This window comes from Euleptes europaea, chromosome 18 (assembly GCF_029931775.1).
Source record: "Euleptes europaea isolate rEulEur1 chromosome 18, rEulEur1.hap1, whole genome shotgun sequence".
Taxonomy (NCBI): domain Eukaryota; kingdom Metazoa; phylum Chordata; class Lepidosauria; order Squamata; family Sphaerodactylidae; genus Euleptes; species Euleptes europaea.
In genome coordinates, this window is record NC_079329.1 from 32,100,288 (window position 1) to 32,120,630 (window position 20,343).

The 20,343-nt window shown below is 42.5% G+C and overlaps 1 protein-coding gene across 1 annotated transcript; it reads left to right on the top strand.

The window, feature by feature from the left end:
* The first annotated feature begins 5,685 nt into the window (after window positions 1–5,685).
* LOC130490845 (vomeronasal type-2 receptor 26-like) lies at window positions 5,686–15,352 on the top strand. Its single transcript, XM_056864651.1, has 4 exons — window positions 5,686–5,973; window positions 6,178–7,041; window positions 11,617–11,743; window positions 14,451–15,352. The coding sequence occupies exons 1-4, from the start codon at window positions 5,686–5,688 to the stop codon at window positions 15,350–15,352; spliced, it is 2,181 nt and encodes a 726-aa protein (XP_056720629.1).
* Window positions 15,353–20,343: the final 4,991 nt, after the last annotated feature.

The window sequence follows — 20,343 nt, forward strand, 5'->3', positions numbered from 1 at the left end:
TGCAATTTTTTTTCTAGTTTGGGTTTATTGTGCCTGATTTTTTATTTTTTTTGGTAAACCCAGATTAAGCTGAATACCCATGCGGGTAAATATCGGCATTCGGCTTATTACCCAGTTTACCGAAAAATTCAGATCCATTATAGTCTAAGGGGATTCTTTTTAAGCTCGGGTGCATTTTTTGGAGGTAGAGCCCAAATTTGCAGTGTGACTGCAAGGGACTTTCCTTAGATGGTCACCAATGTTTGGTTAACTTAGGATCAGGGGGTCCAATTTTATGGGCCTGCAAAGTGGTCGCCCCTATCCTCCAGGCATTTGCGAGCCGAGCTGTCCATTGGTTTTCAGATTCAGAAGGTCAGTGTTGCTGAGGACTGGCAGAAAGAGCCGATTGCTAGCCTGGAACCTCAAAATCTGGGGGCTCCATTCGTATCTGGTGTGCATAGCATGATGCCCATGCAAATTAGCTTCCAAATTGAGGAAAAAGGTTTAAATGCAAGAGAAATAAAGTATGTTAAACATTTCTTTTGGTGGCAAATGACATCCTGTGAACAGTCCTTTCTTGTGGTAATCAAAAATCTGATTTCAATAGATGGTCATGGTTCAGGGAAATGAAGCCTCTACTCAGGGCAACCTTCAGTTTCAGAGCAGATTTTCAGGGGAAGGGGGTGAGATCAGTGCCAGCTGAAATCTCGACCATGGGGGCTGCCTGAAGGAGATTGCTCATCGACAGGGATGAAGAAATCTCCTTCGGAAGCCTGGTGGTAGCAGGAGTTGAAGAAGGCATCTTTTTAGTTGGAGGGTATCCAACTAAAAAGATGCCTTTGGACGGGACTTGGTGAGCCCCATTTTCTTAAAAACCCTTATGTTTGATCCATATCAACCCACTGAATGGTGATGTATGTGTGGTTGGAAGACTGAGCAGACCATGTTGGCTCTGATTACACAATCCCTACCTGACAAAACCAGTTAAAAAAAAAAAGATTAAAAAAGGGGGAGAAAGCACAGAGCCATGCCTCTGAGCAAAGGCAGGTAGCTTATTTGGCTTCGGGAAGACCCCCAGGTTTTGGCGTTTGGTAAACCTAAGCTTGAAAATTACCAAAATGGCTAATTGCAGGTTTATTTTCAGTTCGGGTTTATCAATATGCACACACCTACTTGTGATCTACGGTGCACAGCCAGTGGGAAATAATCAATGCAATAGATACTGGAATAAAGAAATACAGAAGGGTGGTGGGAAACTTGTTATATCATACATTAATTGTTCCCAGGCCTTAATGTGCCCCTTTACTTCAAAATGAATGCCACATGCTGACTTTATTATTAATGCTTTATGGGGATGGAAATTACTGTTTTTAATTGAGGTTTTAAATGAACTTGATTTTATTGTATCTATTATTTATGGAATTTTGTTGTGAGGGTGGCTGTGGAGGTCTTCTCTATTTTGACCTCCAGTGCTGGGTTATTAGGTTTTATCTTTTCCCCCAAATGCTACATCGTTTTGCTGAGACCAGACTTGAATAGCAGGAGACATTTACTACGGGGAAAACATTCAACAACAACTTAATGACTAATGTGCACCAACTGAAAGACAATATAATGGTTTTGCTTTGAAAGAGTCACATTTTCATCAACTCAAGTGGCACAGCAAAGAAGCAATCAAAGGACATGTAGAGGTCTCTGAGGAAGATGTATGGACTAGCACAAATTGGTTGTGGCTGATAGACCACAATAGGTAGCCATGTTAGTTTGTTTGTAGCAGCAGCAAAGAGTAAGAGCCCAGTTGCACCTTAAAGACTAACAAAATTTCTGTCAGGGTATGAGGTTTTGTGAGTCGCAGCTCTCTTCTTCAGATACAGCTAGAATGTGAGTCCATCAATCGTGGTAGATTATGGGGGGGGTGAGCAGGCATCCACTTCCTTCATATGTAGGGTTGCCAACCTCCAGGTGGTGGCTGGAGATCTCCCACTATTGCAACTGATCTCCAGGCAACAGAGATACCGGGAAAAGTTTTCAAACAAATAATCAAACAGTCCGTCCTTGAGCGTTTAGAAAGGATGGATCTGATCACTAAGAGCCAGCACGGGTATCTCAAGAACAAGTCATGTCAGGCTAATCTTATCTCCTTTTTTGAGAAAGTTACTACCTTGCTGGATCAGGGGAATGCTGTAGACATAGTTTATCTTGATTTCAGTAAGGCTTTTGATAAGGTTCCACATAGTATTCTAGTTGACAAATTGGGAAAATGTGGTTTAGATCCTATTATTGTTAGGTGGATCTATAACTGGTTGACAGATCACACCCAAAGAGTGCTTGTTAATGGTTCCTCATCCACTTGGAGAGAAGTGACTAGTGGAGTTCCTCAGGGATCTGTGCTGGGCCCTGTGTTGTTCAACATCTTTATAAATGATTTGGATGAAGGAATAGAGGGGATGCTTATTAAATTTGCAGATGATACTAAATTGGGAGGGGTAGCAAATAGGGTAGAAGACAGAGCCAGGATACAAGATGATCTTGACAGGCTGGAGAACTGGGCTAAAACTAATAAAATGCAATTCAACACAGATAAATTTAAAGTTTTACATTTAGGTAAAAAAACCAAAGGCATAATCATAGGATGTGGGAAACTTGTCTGAGCAGTAGTGTGCGCGAAAAGGATCTTGGGGTCTTAGTAGACCAAACACTGAACATGAGTCAGCAGTGTGATGTGGTAGCTAAAAAGGCAAATGTGATCTTGGGCTGCATCAACAGAAGTATAGTGTCCAGATCATGCAAAGTGCTGGTATTGCTTTACTCTGCTCTGGTTAGACCTCATCTAGAGTACTGTGTTCAGTTTTGGGCACAGCAATTTAAGTGATGTAGACAAGCTGGAACATGTCCAGAGGAGGGCAACAAAGATGGTGAGGGGTATGGAGACCAAATCATGAGGAAAGGTTGAAGGAGCTGGGTATGTTTAGCCTGAAGAGGAGAAGACTGAGAGGGGATATGATAACCATCTTCAAGTACTTGAAGGACTGTCATATAGAGGAGGGTGCCAAGTTGTTTTCTGTTGACCCAGAAATTAAATCAAAAGAGTTTCCATCTAGACATTAGGAAGAATTTTCTAACCGTTAGAGCGGTTCCTCAGTGGAACAGGCTTCCTCGGGAGGTGGTAAGCTGTCCTTCCCTGGAGGTTTTAAAAAGAGGTTAGATGGCCATCTGTCAGCAATGCTGATTCTATAACCTTAAGCCGATGATGAGAGGGAGGGAATCTTGGCCATCTTCCGGGCATGTAGTGGGGGTCACTGGGGGTGTGAGGGGAGGTAGTTGTGGATTTCCTGCATTGTGCAGGGGGTCGGACTAGATTACCCTGGTGGTCCCTTCCAACGCTATGATTCTATGAAATCAGTTCACTTGGAGAAAAATGGCTGCTTTGGCAATTGGACTCTGTGCATTGAAGCCCCTCCTCTCTCCAAACCCTGCCCTGCTCAAGTGCCACCCCCAAAATTTCCTGGTATTTCCCAACCTGGAACTGGCAACCCAATTCATATGGTTGCACTCTGCAGAAAACCATGCAATTGCATGGAGGCATGATAAAATGATTATAAAATTATTCATAGGGTGAACAGAGCTGGCCAACAGTACTTTTTCTCCTTCTCCCCAAATGCTGGAACTTGAGGACATCCCATGAAGCTGATGGATAGTAGATCCAGGATGGATAAAATGAAATATTTGTTTAGACAAGTGATTAAAATGTGGAAGTTGCTGCCAAAGGATGTAGTAATGTCCACAGGCATGGACAGATTTAAAAGGGGATAAGACAAGTTCATGAAAGATAGGTCTATCGGTGGCTACAAGCTATGGTGACTAAAGTGACCGGTGACTCCACATTCCAAAGCAGTAAAGCCCTGAATACCAGAGCCAGGAGGCAACATCAGGAGAAGGCCTCAGCTTCTATACCCTCTTGATGGATCTCCAGAAAAATTGGTTGGCCATTGTGTGAAACGGGATGCTGGACTAGATGGACCACTGGTCTGATCCAGCAGGGCCCCTCGTAGGTTCTTCTTAGGGGAAGGCCTCAGCCTGTTGGCCCTCCATATGAGACCTGTTGGCCCTCCATATGAACTGCTTGGCCACTGTGTGAGACAGGATACTGGACTACATGGACCACTGCACTGATCCAGCAGTGCTATTCTTATGTACTCATTGGGGGAAGGCCTCGGCCTCTTTACCCTCATGTTGGATCTCTGGAGGAACTGATAGGCCACTGTGTGAGACAGAATGCTAGACTAAATAAACCTCTGTTCTGATGCATCAGTGCTCTTCTTGTGTTCTTCTGTTCATGTCCTGATCTGAATTTTCCTTAAAAGACTTCAATAAAACCTTTTGGTCTTCTTTAAGTACTCTACATGTCTAATCGCTATTTAAATATTGCCTAGATTTGTTAAGTCACAATGGAACATCACTGCCTCTGGCTGTTTCACTGTGGAGAATAAAAACTCCCATAGGGCGATAATAAAGCCATTTTGTAAGACAATTTTGTATAGGATCTATTACTCTGAGTAATGGTTATCTCCCTTGTAATTACTGAAATAACCAAGATTACTTTTGTTTTCTTCCAGTCCATAGGGATATCCAGTGGTCACTAGCAAAATTACAAACTAAAAATGACAGTATTAAATTCCCCCATGCTATCCAGAGATGGTGCTAGAGGTAGGAACGATACCATGAGTCAAATTCCTGATGCTTTCTATTGTGTTGTTCTGATTTCAGTGACTGGCCACATCACTAATGCTGTGCTACTGATGTAAAATCGTGGAAGAGTTGAACTGCACAGAAAAAAGATTTTGATGAATGATGGTGCCATATGTTGCAATACTTTTGGTGTTACTACCTCAACTGGCCTGCGAGGTTCCTGCTGCCAGGAGTTCCATGGGTGACCCTGTTCCTCTTTTTCACAAGTCCTTTCAGTCAGGAGACCTCATCATTGCTGGCATTATTTCTCAGATTTATATCTTTTCAGAACGCATAACGTTTGGAAGACACCCTTCTCGGGAACTATCTGATGATATCATGTAAGAACTTTGGGTTCTAACCTTCTCATCGAGCTTTCTAGATAACATTCCCAAATATCTCTCTCGCCACTTGCCTCCCAAGCCTGATTTGAGTATGTGAAAGAGCTGATTAACTCCTGAAACCCCAACCATAGCATATTAAATTGCACCTGCTCTGTCATTCAGAGGTGCTCCTCGCGTGAGGGAAACTATGTTTTGAGTTCAGAGTGCCAGTACACTGAAAAAAGCAGGGTGTCTTTGGCTATTTCACAGAAAATACTCTACCACTGTTGACATTGTCATGAGTCAATTAAATGAGGAACTTTTTCATACAATATTCGTATTCATCTTTCAAATACATAGAAAGGAAAAGTTTCAAATTCATGCTATAAAGAACAATAAGGCTTACATTTTTATCTAGATTACATACACATGAGTGCATGTCTTATCTAATAATTTCCAAAGTTCAGGACTTACATTCAGAGCAGTCAAAAGTACATATTTGTGTGTCCATGTTTATAGACTTTTCTGTGGATTTGAAACAAAACTTGTTACATTGCAATATATTGATGAAAGATAAATTAAACTGAAGTGTAGTTAACATCGTGTTTGGAAGCAGGAGTGGTTTGATGCTGGATGTTAATTTTATTGCAGATTAATGACTCACAATTACCAGCACATCCTGGCCTTGGCATTTGCTGTAAAGGAGATCAATGACAATCCACAGATCTTGCCCAACGTCACCCTGGGCTTCCACATCTATAATAGCTATTTCAGTCAAAACAGGATCTATCAAGCATCAATGGATCTTCTATCTACAAGGGATCGGTTCATCCCTAATTACAAGTGTGATGGAAAGAGAAATCTGGTAGCTGTCATAGGAGGCCCTACTTCTGACATAGATCTTCACATGGCCAATGTGTTCAACATTTACAAGATTTCACAGGTACGATGCATTCATTGAACAACGGAGATCAACAGCTCATCCATATTTCTCTTTTCTTTATCATGTTTTGTTGGTGCTAAAGATTTTTTTGGTAGTAAATATCCTGAAGTTCTTCTGATATCATGATGCATTCCCAATCCAATCATAATAAAAAATATATACTGATATACATACAGAGTCACTAATTTTTCTTGTTTTCTTTAGCTAACATATGGATCTGCTTCTGTGGTGACTGAGAAAAGCCAGTCTCCTTTCTCCCACTGGATGTTCCCAAATGCAGCCCATCAATATCAGGGGATTCTCCACTTACTGTTGCATTTCAGCTGGATGTGGATTGGGTTGTTTTATCTGGATGCTGAAAGTATAGAACAATTCATACAGAATGTCATTCTTTCTTTCTCCCAAAGGGGTGTCTGCTTTGATGTCATACAGACATTACAAGTAATAAGTTTTTCTGATGGTATCACTGAACTTGTAGAAAAGGGGCTAGAAATGTACAAGATTGCCATCGCTAGCTCTGCTACTGCACTGGTCATTCACGGTGAAATTCAGACAATAATCATTTTGAGGATGGTGCACCAGTTTGCAGAATGTGAGGATGTGCCAGTTCAATCAAAAGGCAAAGTCTGGATTATGACAGCCCAAATGGATTTCACATCACTGCCCTTCCAAAGAAACTGGGACATAGACATCATCATTCATGGGGCCTTATCGTTTGCACTTCACTCAGAGGAGGTGTTTGGGTTCTACAGATTTCTTCAGATGAGAAATCCTACTTTGGAGATCGAAGATGGTTTCAGTGAGGCCTTCTGGCTAAAGATATTTCACTGTTCGTTCCCCAATTCCACAGCAGTAAGCAAAGAAGGGCAAATCTGCACTGGAGAGGAGAAGCTGGACATTCTTCCTGCATCTGTCTTTGAAATGAGGATGACTGGCCATAGCTACAGCATCTACAAGGCTGTTTATTCTGTAGCACACGCCTTGCATGACATGAACACATCCCAGTTCAGACACAGAACAAGGGCTGATGGAGGAAGAAGGAAGCTTCTAAATCAACAGTTGTGGCAGGTAATGTAGTCTGAGAAGAGCTCGCCATAACTGTGCTGCAACAGCTGGCTGTAGACTAGATAGAATGCTAACTTCTTTTAAAACGGCAGCTTTCACTATTTCTCAGCATGCAAAATCACCTTGGAAATGACATATACAGTAGTTCATGTAGATTACTTTTTATTCCTATGAACAAACATGCATTTAAATCAGTTGCTCTTTGATAATGGATAATAGAAGCAAAAGTGAGTAATTTGAGGTGGGTAGCTGTGGTTGTGTGTGCCAGAAGAGCAAGATTGGAATCCAGTCTCCCCTTAAAGACAACAAGATTTTCCTGGAAATCTTTTTGGTCTTTGAAGTGATATTCGACTTTTGCACAAGCCAGTGTGGTTTATAACTGAAATTCAGGGATGATTCCAGGTCTTAAACGGCCCTGGGCCAAGTACCCCTCAACTAGGGCTATCGATTTGGTTCGTCCGGAACCAAAAACAGCCGAATTTTCCCCGATTCGGCGGTTTCTAGTTCGGATGGAACTAAATTCAAAAAAGGCGGGAAAACAACAAGCAGAATTTGGTGAGTTCGGGGCGATTGCTGAATAAATTTGGCAAATTAGGGGGTTCCGAATCAACAGCATAACCATAAAGGCATTAAAAACTCATTTGCTCCTTTCCGCAGCTCTGGGGGGGCATGTTTGGAGGTAGAGGTCCCAAAATTTCAGTGTAGCTTCAGGGGACCTTTCTTGCAAGAACCCCCAAGTTTTGTAAAGATTGGGTCAGGGGGTCCCAAGATATGGGGGTCGCCCCAAATCGCCCACTGGAATAAAGGCATTAAAAACACATTCACACCTTTCCGTGGCTCTGGGGGGAGACATTTTTGGAGGTAGAGGCACCAAACATTCAGCGTAGCTTCAGGTGACCCTTCTTGCAAGAACCCCCAAGTTTGGTGACTATTGGGGCAGGGGGTTCCGAGTTATGGGGCCTGGAAGGGGTCCCCCACCCATCTGCCCATTACAGTCTTTAAAAACACATTCGAGTTGGGCCGTCTCATTACCCCAGCCTGGGGGTCTGGTCTGGTGGTTGTCTCGGCAGTTGGGCCATACCATTACCCCGGCCTGGGGGTCTGGTTTCCTCAGCAGTTGGGCCGTACCATTACCCCAGCCCGGGGGTCTGACTAAAAGGCAATGAATCCCGAGTTATGGGGTCCCCCCCATCCACCCATTGGAATGAATGGGAGCAGGCAATCCTTAATGTGCATCTAGAGAGCGGCAAATCCAAGGCAAAACCTCCCGTGTCAGAGAGTATGTGTGTGTGAGTCTGCTAGAATCGTATTGGATTACTCCTGAGTCCTCCCAGTCCCTGCTCCTGATAGAAGAGAAGAAGACATCCACAGTAAGACCCATTTGGGGGCTTTTCTCTATAATTCTCTATAATTCTTTTCCTGTGTGTGTGCGTATGTGGGGGGGGAGATTCTGTCTGTGTGTGTGTGTGTGTGAGGGGAAAGCCAAAGGGGGGTGGGTTTACCTGTTCTGCTGGGGGGTGGGCTTGATTGTCTCTGTGTGGGACTGTACTTTCTACTGTTTTCACCAGTTGCCAACTTCGTGTGGAGTTAACTGTGGGTCAGTGAGTCTCTCTCTGGCAGGTTCCTATTGTTTCCAATGGGCTGTGCAGCGACTCCTGTTGTTTCAAATGGTCTAGCCTGTCATTCGTTTTAGTACATCCCCTGTAATGTATTTCAGTGGAGTCAATGCATGTCAACTGACATTCCCCTCCCCCATTATCTTCAGTGGGCTGGGCAGCGTCTCCCATTGCTTCCAATGGGCTGACTTGTCATTCGTTTTAGTACATCCCTTTTAATGGCTCTATTCCAATGGGCAGATGGGGGACCCCTTCTGGGCCCCATAACTCGGGACCCCCTGACCCAATCTTTACAAAACTTGGGGGTTCTTGCAAGAAGGGTCCCCTCAAGCTACACTGAAATTTTGGGACCTTTACCTCCAAAAATCCCCCCCCCAGAGTCACAGAAATGTGTTTTTAATGGCTTTATTTGGCCAAATTTTTCCCCGAACTAGGAACTTGGCGCCGAATTCCACAAATCCGAATTGGGGGAGTTCGGACTTCGGCATTTCCCGAATCAAAACAGGCTGAATTTTGCCCAATTCAAATTTTACCAAAAATAAAATTTCAATAGCCCTACCCGCGACCCCCTCTCCTTCTCTGACCACCACCAGGACTTCCTTCCAACCCACCCACATCCTAATCTGCCTGTGTGTCCTTCGTTCCCCTGCCTGTTTGTGAGGCATTCTACTGATCGTATGTCTTTTCCCCAGTGGTGCTGGGTGAACATAAGAACATAAGGACATAAGAAAGGCCATGCTGGATCAGACCAAGGTCCATCAAGTCCAGCAGTCTGTTCACACAGTGGCCAACCAGGTGCTTCTAGGAAGCCCACAAACAAGACAACTGCAGCAGCATTATCCTGCCTGTGTTCCACAGCACCAAATATAATAGGCATGCTTCTCTGATCCTGGAGAGAATAGCTATGTATCATGAGTACTAACCCTTTTGACTAGTAGCCATGAATACCCCTCTCCTCCATGAAGATGTCCACTCACCTCTTAAAGCCTTTCAGGTTGGCAGTCATAGTCACATCCTGGGGCAGGGAGTTCCACAATTTAACTATGCGTTAAGAAGCTCTTCCTTTTATCTGTTTTGAATCTCTCACCCTCCAACTTCAGCAGATGACCCCTTGTCATGATATTATGAGAGAGGGAGAAAAGCCTCTCCCTTTCCACTCTCTCCATACCATGCATAATTTTGTAGACCTCTATCATGTCTCCCCCTTAACCACCACCTTTCCAAGCTAAACAGCCCTAAGCATTTTAACCTCTCCTCATAGGGCAGTTGCTGTAGTCCCCTAATCATTTTGGTTGCTCTTTTCTGCACCTTCTCAAGCTCTACAATATCCTTTTTTAGGTGTGGTGACCAGAACAGTACACAGTATTCCACGTGTGGTCTCACCATAGATTTGTACAAGGGCAGTATGATAGCAACAGTTTTATTCTCTATTCTTCGACTAATTATGGCCAGCATGGAATTTGCCCTTTTCACAGCAGCCACACATTGGGTTGACATCTTCATCAAGCTATCTACTCCCACCCCAAGATCCCTTTCTTAGTCTCTCACTGCCAGCATAGATCCCATCAGTGTATATGTGAAGTTGGGATTTTTTGCCCTAATATGCATTACTTTGCACTTGCTCACATTGAATCTCATTTGCTATTTTAATGCCCATTCCTCCAGTTTGAAGATATTCTTTTGGAGCTCTTCACAGTCTGATTTTGTTTTAACCACTCTAAATAATTTGGTGTCATCTGCAAACCTGGCCACCTCACTGTATGTCCTTTCCCCAGTGGTGCTGGGTGGTGGGTGCAGATAGGAATAAGACCACTGTGTCAGTGTGGAGTGCCACTGTTGTCCACCATCTGTGGGTGGTTCCCTGACAGCATGTGGTTGAAGTGCTCCATGGCACTGGGACCTGCCATAAGTCATGGACTCTGTCATGGACTCTTGAAACAAGAAAAAGGACCCAAATGAAAGCAATGCATGTTTGCCCTCTTTTGAATAATCTTACAAACTCTGATTTGCTTTATTTTGTTTTGAATGTAGCTTCACAAATTCCTGAGAGCTGTCTCCTTTAACAACACTGCCAAAGAACACATTTCCTTTGACCAAAATGGGGAATTAGCGGGTGGATTTGATGTTCTGAACTGGGTCACGTTCCCAAATCAGTCCTTTCTTAGAGTCAGAGTTGGAAGGATAGACCCAGACATCCACTCAGAGAACCTGTTCATCATTCATGAGGATGCCATTGTGTGGCCCAGCAAGTTCAACCAGGTACAATCCATGCACTTTAGTGTAGTCTGTGTACACATTTCTCTAGTGTACTGTCAAAGGGTCTGAGTACAGATGCTGTAATACCTCTGTGTTATATGCACTAGGGGAAGGCCATGATTTCATTCTCCAGATCTTTATCTGGCACATATTGTACCTTAGATTCTAAAAGTTAGATTCTAAAAGTTAGATTTAGAGTTAGATTCTAAAGCTATATAATTATATGCACTGATGTCTAGGAGGATTTTATGGCATTTTTCTGAGTAAACATGTATAGGATATGTCAGTCATTCAGATTTTTCTGAGAACCTTCACAATTTCCTACAAATATGTTTAACAACTGAGAAGACCATAGAGCAAACAGCATCAACAACACCCACTTTTTGAAACACAGCACGAAGAACAAGAAACAGAAGAACACGACATTGATAGCTGCATCAAACAACAGAAAATTTTGTGCAAACTGTACTTAACTATAAGGCTTTGGTCTAGGCCTTGAACCAGTGCACATACTTGCCCAAGAACCTCATTGTCTGAAAACTGGATTTTAGCAGTGGTGAAAGTTCCATTACATCACTGAATCCCAAGTATTCCCAGAAGTCAAAATGTTGTATTTTTTTGAGCTGCTGCACAAGGCTTATATACTGCCATACTAAACCCTCAAACGTAATTTCTGAGAACATTATCTTCTTTCATTTGTGGACAGACACGACCACTTTCTCAGTGCAATGAGAACTGCCATTCTGGTTATAGTAGGCAAAAGAAGGAAGGGAAACCGTTTTGCTGCTATGATTGCCTTCCATGTCCAGAAGGGAAGATTTCAAATAAGAAGGGTAAGAAATGTGGTGTAAAGAATTTTTCAAAAATACTTTCTGGGATACATCACATCATAGTTGGACAACAATGGGTATAGGCACTAAGTTTGATACCATCTGAAGAGTCACATGGGTGGTGGCAGCTGATTTGGAATACTTGACACACCTGCTGGTGTTTTGGTAACAAGTGGTGGTGCAAAGTGTCAACTTATGGCAACCTCATTGGGTTTTCAAGGCAAGAGACTAACAGAGGTGGTTTGCCATTGCCTGCTTCTATGTAGCAACCCTAGACTTCCTTGGTGGTCTCCCATCCAAATACTCACCAGGGCCACCTCTGCTTAGCTTCTGAGTTCTGGCGAGATTCGGCTAGCCTGGGCCACCCAGGTTAGGTAAAAATACCTCTTTCAGTTCCTGCCATACACCAGAGGAAATGAACAAGTTGCACTGATGTTTATGTTAGACTTTCAAATTTTGAATACAAATATGTTTAATACTGATGCTTCTTTGAGGGACACTTTGAGGGACCTAAGCAGAAACAGTGGAGAAAGGAGAGGTAAGGAGAGAAGTGAAAAAAGGAAGGAAAAAAACCCAATGAGAGTAGGGAAGCTTTCTGGAGCTTGGTTAGACAAGTCACTGGATTGCATAGCTTCCCCTCCCCTCCCCGAAACTTTAGGGCATTACTGGACTTCCTATTCTTCTCTCAAATATTACCATTTTGTTGTTTGGAGAGTGCTTGCTTAGCTCCATATAGCTATGATTTTTGTGACCTGATCCTGGACATCGGTTTATTTTGGGTTTTTACAGAAGCTTTTTAAGTATTCCAGGGTCTAGAAAAATTCCTCCTAATGATAATTTCCAAGATGCATATATACTGCATGCATTAAATGTGTAGAATATTGTGAGATCCCTCTCTCTGTAATTACAATCACCCCTTTCAATGCAGACCTTCCAAAGCCAGATAAAAGCTTTTTTATTTCATTTCCCCCCTTCTTTTAAATCCTGTGAAATAAGTTTTAAAGAATCTAAATTTCATTGTTTTATTTGTATTTATGAATGCTGAGTATTTTAAAAGTGGTGGTATGTCAGTGAATAATGAACAATATGTTTTTGGAAATAACAAAATATATCCATAAATATAAAGAACTGAAATGGAAGTATATCGACAGCAGAGTAGGGTTGCTTGTCTTCAGCTGGCAACCCCCCTGGGAGTAACCACAGAACAAGGGACACCGGTGTTAAGACAGCATGCTTATGGCACTTCAGGTAACAAATGAAAGTCACATGGTGAACACACTATTATTTTCAAAATCTTTATGGTGTTACCAGGAAAAAGGCAGGAGTTCTGGTTTCCCTGCTATAGACAGTGAGCAGGAGGTATCATAGCATATCCAAACAAGATGGGGGCAGTCATAACTACTTGAGATTTGTGTTCACATATGACCGAGATGAAAATTTAGCTGAAAAATCCAGTATAATTATTTTTTAAAATAGATTTGCCCCCCATATATATCCAGTATTTTTTGGGATACCAAAAAATGGGTCCCCCAAAATCTTGGAAATCCTGGGATTAACCAAGAATTTCAGGAACTGGTGTTTGCGGGCTCCCAAGATGGTCCCCCCCACTTTCTCCCTCCTCGTGTTTCTGTGCCTCCCAGGGTATCAGCTTGCCAGGCATCTTTAAGTAGGATTCTGTCTCTGTCAAGTGTTATTGTTGTTTTTGAAAGTATGTTTTTTGCTGGAGTTGGTTTGTATGTTTTTTTAAAATGGATTTACATGCTTTACATTGAGATTCTTATGTTGTACATAGTTTAAGGTTCTTGTGTTTTAGATGGTTCAAGATTGTTGGGTGTTTTGCAGTAGTTTTCCCTCCATAGGACTCAATGGATGACTGCTGGTTGATAAAATTGGACCCCCTTGGTCCAATTCACTTGAAATTTGGAGGTTTATTTAAAGGACAGGCACCAGTAGCAGCCTCACAATTTTGGTGCCAGTACTTTAAAAAAAAACCTCTCCCCCCCCCCCGAAAGATTCTGCATAGGGAATAATGGAACCGAAAAATATCAGAAACCTGAAAAATCCCAGATCCAATTACCATACTTGTACTGAAAAACCAAGAATATTTATAGTTTTTAGCTTCAATATATTCAGATCTGGAAAATATCGATATGCTTTTTGCCTCACACCCCTAATAACTATCAACTTATGAAATCCAAAGAGCAAATATTACCTTCTATTATAATCTTCCTTGAAGAAGAAGAAGAGTTGGTTTTTATATGCCAACTTTCTCTGCCATTTAAGAAAGAATCAAACTGGCTTACAATCACCTTCCCTTCCCCTCCCCACAACAGACACTCTGTGAGGCAGGTGAGGCTGAGAGAGTGTGACTAGCCCAAATCACCCAGCTGGCTTCATGTGTACGAGCAGGGAAACAAATCCAGTTCGCTAGATTAACCTCCGCCGCTCATGTGGAGGAGTGGGGAATCAAACCTGGTTCTCCAAATCAGAGTCCACTGCTCCAAACCACTGCTGTTAACCACTACACCACACTTGGCCATTAAGGCTTTGTTTGCTCTTGGCAAATATAATTGCAAGAGAAAGTTACCAGCGTTCCTTTCAGAGGTTGTCCTAGCAAATTTCACTGAGGGGCCTGCAAAATTAATGCTTACTACTGGATGTACACCATGCATAGAGTTTCCACATATGAAAATCATATTTTCTTTTTCAGATATGGATGACTGTTTTCCTTGTGCAGAAGATCATTATCCAAACAATGAGCAGAACCACTGCCTTCCAAAAGATATCAGCTACTTGTCTTATGAAGAACCTTTGGGGGTCAGTTTGGCCATCTTTGCCCTTGCCTTCTCGTTCATCACAGTTTGGGTGCTCAGGGTCTTCATTGAGCACCGGGACACTCCCATAGTCAAAGCCAACAACCGGAATCTGACCTACATTCTCCTCATCTCCCTTCTGCTCTCCTTCCTTTGTGTGTTGCTATTCATTGGCCACCCTGGGAAGGTGACCTGTCTCCTTCGACAGATGACTTTTGGCATCATCTTCTCGGTGGCTGTTTCTTCCGTGTTGGCCAAAACTATCACTGTGGTTCTGGTTTTCATGAGCACCGAGCCAGGGTCCAGAATGAGAACATGGATGGGGAATCAACTGGCCATCTTCATTGTTCTTTTCAGCTCTCTTATACAAGCTGTTATATGCACTGTGTGGCTGGCAACATGTCCTCCATTTCCAGATTTTGACATGCACTCAATGACTGAAGTAATTGTCCTGCAATGCAATGAAGGGTTGGTCACCATGTTTTATTGTGTCTTGGGCTTCCTGGGCTTCCTGGCCATTGTCAGTTTCACTCTGGCTTTCCTAGCCAGGAAGTTACCTGACACTTTTAATGAAGCCAAATTCATTACTTTCAGCATGTTGGTCTTTTGCAGTGTTTGGTTGTCCTTTGTTCCAACCTATTTGAGCACCAAGGGAAAATACATGGTAGCTGTGGAGATCTTCTCTATTTTGGCCTCCAGTGCTGGGTTGCTAGGCTGTATCTTTCCCCCCAAATGCTACATTATTTTTCTGAGGCCAGACCTGAATAGTAGGAACCAGATAATATGGAGAAAGCATTGAACACAAGAACAACCTTAAAGACTAATGTGCAGCCATCGGAAGACAATGGGCTGGACTGAACCAGCTTTTTTGACTGAAGATAGAGGGAGGAGAGTTCTACTCTGACTACCCAAAAGTCTGTGCTGGGGATCTTGGGGCAACCGCTAAGAAAAATCAAGTGGAATACCGGTTGTAGTGTAAACTGATGGAGAAACTCAATTTAGGGTTCAGCTGAAGGGGTCCAAATGACCAAAGGATGGAAGCAAGCTTTTTATTATCTATTATTCAACATGATCAAGGGATGTGCATGTTCTCTTGCGAATCCAAGATACTCACACCATTCTGTGTTTGAACCAAATATATAGACAATTTTACATCAACAAGTACATTTCTATAGAACTAATGGGATTCATACAGTAGAGTATCATCAGATTGCAGTAGATTACATTAAGCATTCAGTGTCAAGTATTTTTCCGCCATTCAAGTATGCCACTCTTCGGCATCCCAGAGCTTGCTATCTATACAATTCTCTCTTAACTACATTCTGTGAACCCTTTTATGCTTAACTTTAAGTAAAACATGTTCAGCACATCGGAGACAAAGTAGAAAAAGATACAGGGGAAAGGGGATGCATACCAGAAAAGGATAAGGAATGCAGACGGATTGTCTCTTACAGGAGATCAGAAATAGTGAGAAAGGCATTGACGAATGAACCTGGGACCTTCTGCATGCAAAGCAGAGGCTCTTCCATTGAGCCACAGCTCCTCGCCTGCTACTGCATGACAAGCTGTGGAATCTCATGTGCTATTTGGACTAGCATTCACTGAATCAACTGATAAAGGTTTGTGGGGTAAGAACAAGCAGAGACCAAACTCGTATGGAAAGTCCTATACAGGGATGTGCGTTCAGGTATACCCTTGCTGAAATTATACCTGGAATTAGCTGTTGCAAATCAGCTCGGAAATACCTGAATGGTTGCAAAATACTCCTAGAATTCTGGAATCAACCAAATTTTATCTTCCAGAATTTTGGGGGTGTTTTCAAATTTCGGTGAGACACAGGAGTGGGAAGACCAAAAGGAAGCAGGCCTGGGAAATGGCTGTTTGTTGGCACCTCTCTTCCCTTGAACTTTTAGAGAAGAAAGGACCAAATTGGTCCCAGAATTTCCATGCTAGCAATGTCCCTACTGGAGGCTTGTCTTAGCCCACCCAGCAGCCGGAAAATGACTATGAGCATTGAACTATGTAAAATGCACAAAAGCAATCTATTCTCAATGTTACAGAGACATAGGCCCAGGTGGCCTGATTAGTCGATCCCAGGTAGGAGACCTTATTCCAGGCTAAACTAAGTTGGATAAATTCTAAATTTTCAAAGCTGCCTTAGTTTGTATATCCAGCAGTAATGTCAGCTGCAGTATAACACCTAGGCTGTTGACCAAGTCTGAGAGGTGCACAAACCAACAAAGAAACATGACCATTCAGATGGAGGTCATCAACCAAAGCTACCAGGGCTGCTCCTGTCCCACAGCCTGGTTTAAAGTCAGAAAGAAAAGGTTGTAGTATTCAGACATTATCCTGGCTAAGTCGTGAATACATGGAACTGGGTATTTACACTGCAATCCGGAAGAGAGCTACATGCCCTTTAACTTCAGTGGACTTAGAAGGGAGTTACTCTGCTTAGGATGGCATAGTCAGTTCATGGTAGGCATAGGAAAGGTGGCAGCATACCCTTTGCTCTTCTTTGAAATCTTCCTGGAGGCTCTGCATGTATAATTGCTACTGAAATATGGTTAAGATTTGCTACATCATAATGAAACTTCTCTGCATTTGGGCATGTTCATTCTTTGACAATGTCCTTCCCAAGAGAGGGATTTTTTGGTCCCTGTGCATGTGTGTGTTGACCTATGTGTTTTAATGTAGTTCTCTTCACTGCCATGTTTATACTTGTGATCTAGGGTGCACTGCTAGTGGAAAACAATGAATGCAATAGATACTGGAATAAAGAAATACAGAACAGAAGGGGGAAAAGCCTTGTTTTTAATTGCGGTTTTAAATGAACTTGATTTTATTGTATCTATTATTTATGGAATTTTGTTGTGAGCTGCCCGGAGGGTGGCTGTGGAGGTCTTCTCTATTTTGACCTCCAGTGCTGAGTTACTAGGCTGCATCTTTCCCCCCAAATGCTATATCGTTTTGCTGAGACCAGACTTGAATAGTAGGAGACAGTTACTATGGGGAAAACATGCAACAACAACTTAAAGACTAATGTGCACCAACTGAAAGACAATATAATGGTTTTGCTGTGAAAAAGTCACATTTTCATCAACTCAAGTGGCACAGCAAAGAAGCAACCAAAGGACATGTAGAGGTGTCTGAGGAAGATGTATGAACTAGCACAAATTGGTTGTGGCTGATAGACCACAATAAGTAGCCATGTTAGTCTGTCTGTAGCAGCAGCAAAGAGTAAGAGTCTGTCTAACTTCAACAAATGACTTTTGGCATCATCTTCTCAGTGGCCGTTTCTTGCGTGTTGGCCAAAACCTTCATTGTGGTTCTGGTTTTCATGAGCACCAAGCCAGGGTCCAGAATGAGAACATGGATGGGGAATCAATTGGCCTTCTTCATCGTTCTTTTCAGCTCTCTTATACAAGCTGTTATATGCACTGGCTGGCTGGCAACATGTCCTCCATTCCCAGATGTTGACAGGCACTCAATGACTGAAGCAATTGTCCTGCAATGCAACGAAGGGTCGGTCACCATGTTTTATTGTGTCTTGGGCTTCCTGGGCTTCCTGGCCATTGTCAGCTTCACTGTGGCTTTCCTAGCCAGGAAGTTACCTGACACCTTTAATGAAGTCAAATTCATTACTTTCAGCATGCTGGTCTTTTGGAGTGTTTGGTTGTCCTTTGCTCCAACCTATTTGAGCACCAAGGGAAAATACAGGGTGGCTGTGGAGATCTTCTCTATTTTGGCCTCCAGTGCTGGGTTGCTAGGCTGCATCTTTCTTCCCAAATGCTTTTATCATTTTGCTGAGGCCAGATTTAAATAGATGATATGGCAAAAGAATTAAAACAAACAAACAAACAAAACAAACAAAATCTTTAAGAGTAACCTGCACCAACTGAATGACAATCAGCTGGATCTAATCTGTTTTACTACTGATTATAAGTGGTCCAGTTTGACTACCCAGAGAGGCTGCACTGGGGATCATGAGACTATCATGTGTGATATGCCTTGCAGTATGTCATATATTAACCACGTTAGATAAATGCCATTAATATATCAAATAACTTTAATTTTTAAATAACCTATAAAGTAACAATGAGTATAACAACCGCCGGTAGGAAATAATGATTGCAATAGATACAGGAATAAAGAAATACAGAAGGGGGGAAAACCCTTGTTTTATCAAACATTAATTGTTCTCAGGACTTACAGTGGCCCTTTACTCCAAAATGAGTGCCACCTGATGACTTTATTTATTAACGCTTTATGGGGCTGGAAATTGCTGTTTTTAATTGATGTTGTAAATGAACTTGATTTTATTGTATCAATTTTTAGTGGAATTTTATTGTGAGCTGCCCTGAGCTCAGCTTCACCTGGGGGTATAAAACAAATTAAACAAATAAAAAATAATAAAAATAATTGTATAACATCCCCAGACTTACAGGAACAAAATGAACACTGATTCCTTGAAGCTGCTGTAATGTCTGATAGACACGGTAACAGATTGTGAGGCTACTGTATTGTCTACTCAGACTGCCAGCAGTTCTGCAGGGTCTTAGTTAGAGGTCTTTGCCATCACATATTGCCCGATTCTTTAAACTGGAGATGCCAGGAATGGAAGCCAGGACCTTCTGCATGAAAAGCAGAGGCTCTTCTACTGAGCCACAGCCACTGCCTGACAAACTGTCCCTCATATGGCATTCGGAGTAGTCTAAAGACAGCAACCTATACTGATGACACCGTGAGGGGAGTTAGAGCAAGCGTGAATACACTGGTAACACCCCTGCTTCCGAGCAATTGCCTGTTGTCTGCAGAGTGTGACCATGCTGAGGAAGTGGCTGCTAGTCAAAATGAATACTAGTCATGATGTATACCTAATCTCTCCAGTATCAAAGGAGCATACCCATTATATTAGGTGCTGTGAAACACAGACGGGATGCTGCTGCAGTCATGTTGTTTGTGGGCTTCCTAGAGGCACCTGGTTGGCCACTGTGTGAACAGACTGCTGGATGTGATGGGCCTTGATCTGATCCAGTATGGCTTTTCTTATGTTCTTAGAAAGTCAGCATGGTATAGTGGTTAGGTGGACTCTAATGTGGAGAAGAGGGTTTGAACACACATGAAGCTGCCTAATACTAAATCAGCTGCCTAATACTAAATACTAATACTAATACTAAAATACTAAATACCTTGGTCCATCAAAGTCAGTATTGTCTACTCAGAATGGCACCGGCTCTCCAGGGTCTCAGGTAGAGGTCTTTCATATCACCTACTTACCTAGTCCCTTTAACTGGTGATGCCGGGGGATTGAACCTGGGTCCTTCTGCATGCCAAGCAGATGCTCTACCACTGAGCCTGGGGATCCAGAACAGAAAAAAAATAACTTGCACTGTAAAACACAACATGATGAAGAATGAAAAAAAAATGCACAATTGCATCAAATGACAGAGAAATTTTGGCATACCCTACTTGAATATTTTGGACTAAGTCCTGACACAGTGGACATGCTTGCTTGAGATATTCAGCCTGTGGAAAATGGATTTCAGCAGTGGTGAAAGTTCCAATCCATCATTGCATTTGAAGTGCTCTCTTGAAATGAGAACATTGTAGCTTTTGAGCAATTGCTTATTTCTTGATTGCTACCATGCCATCCTGAAAAGCACAACTTTCCCATCTGCTTCTCAATGAAGCCCAAAATACCCTCCATGCACATTTGTGTGGTCTATGAGCTCATTTCTCCAATGTACAAATAACAGGTCCAAAATTCTGTCTCCTGTCTGGGAAGTG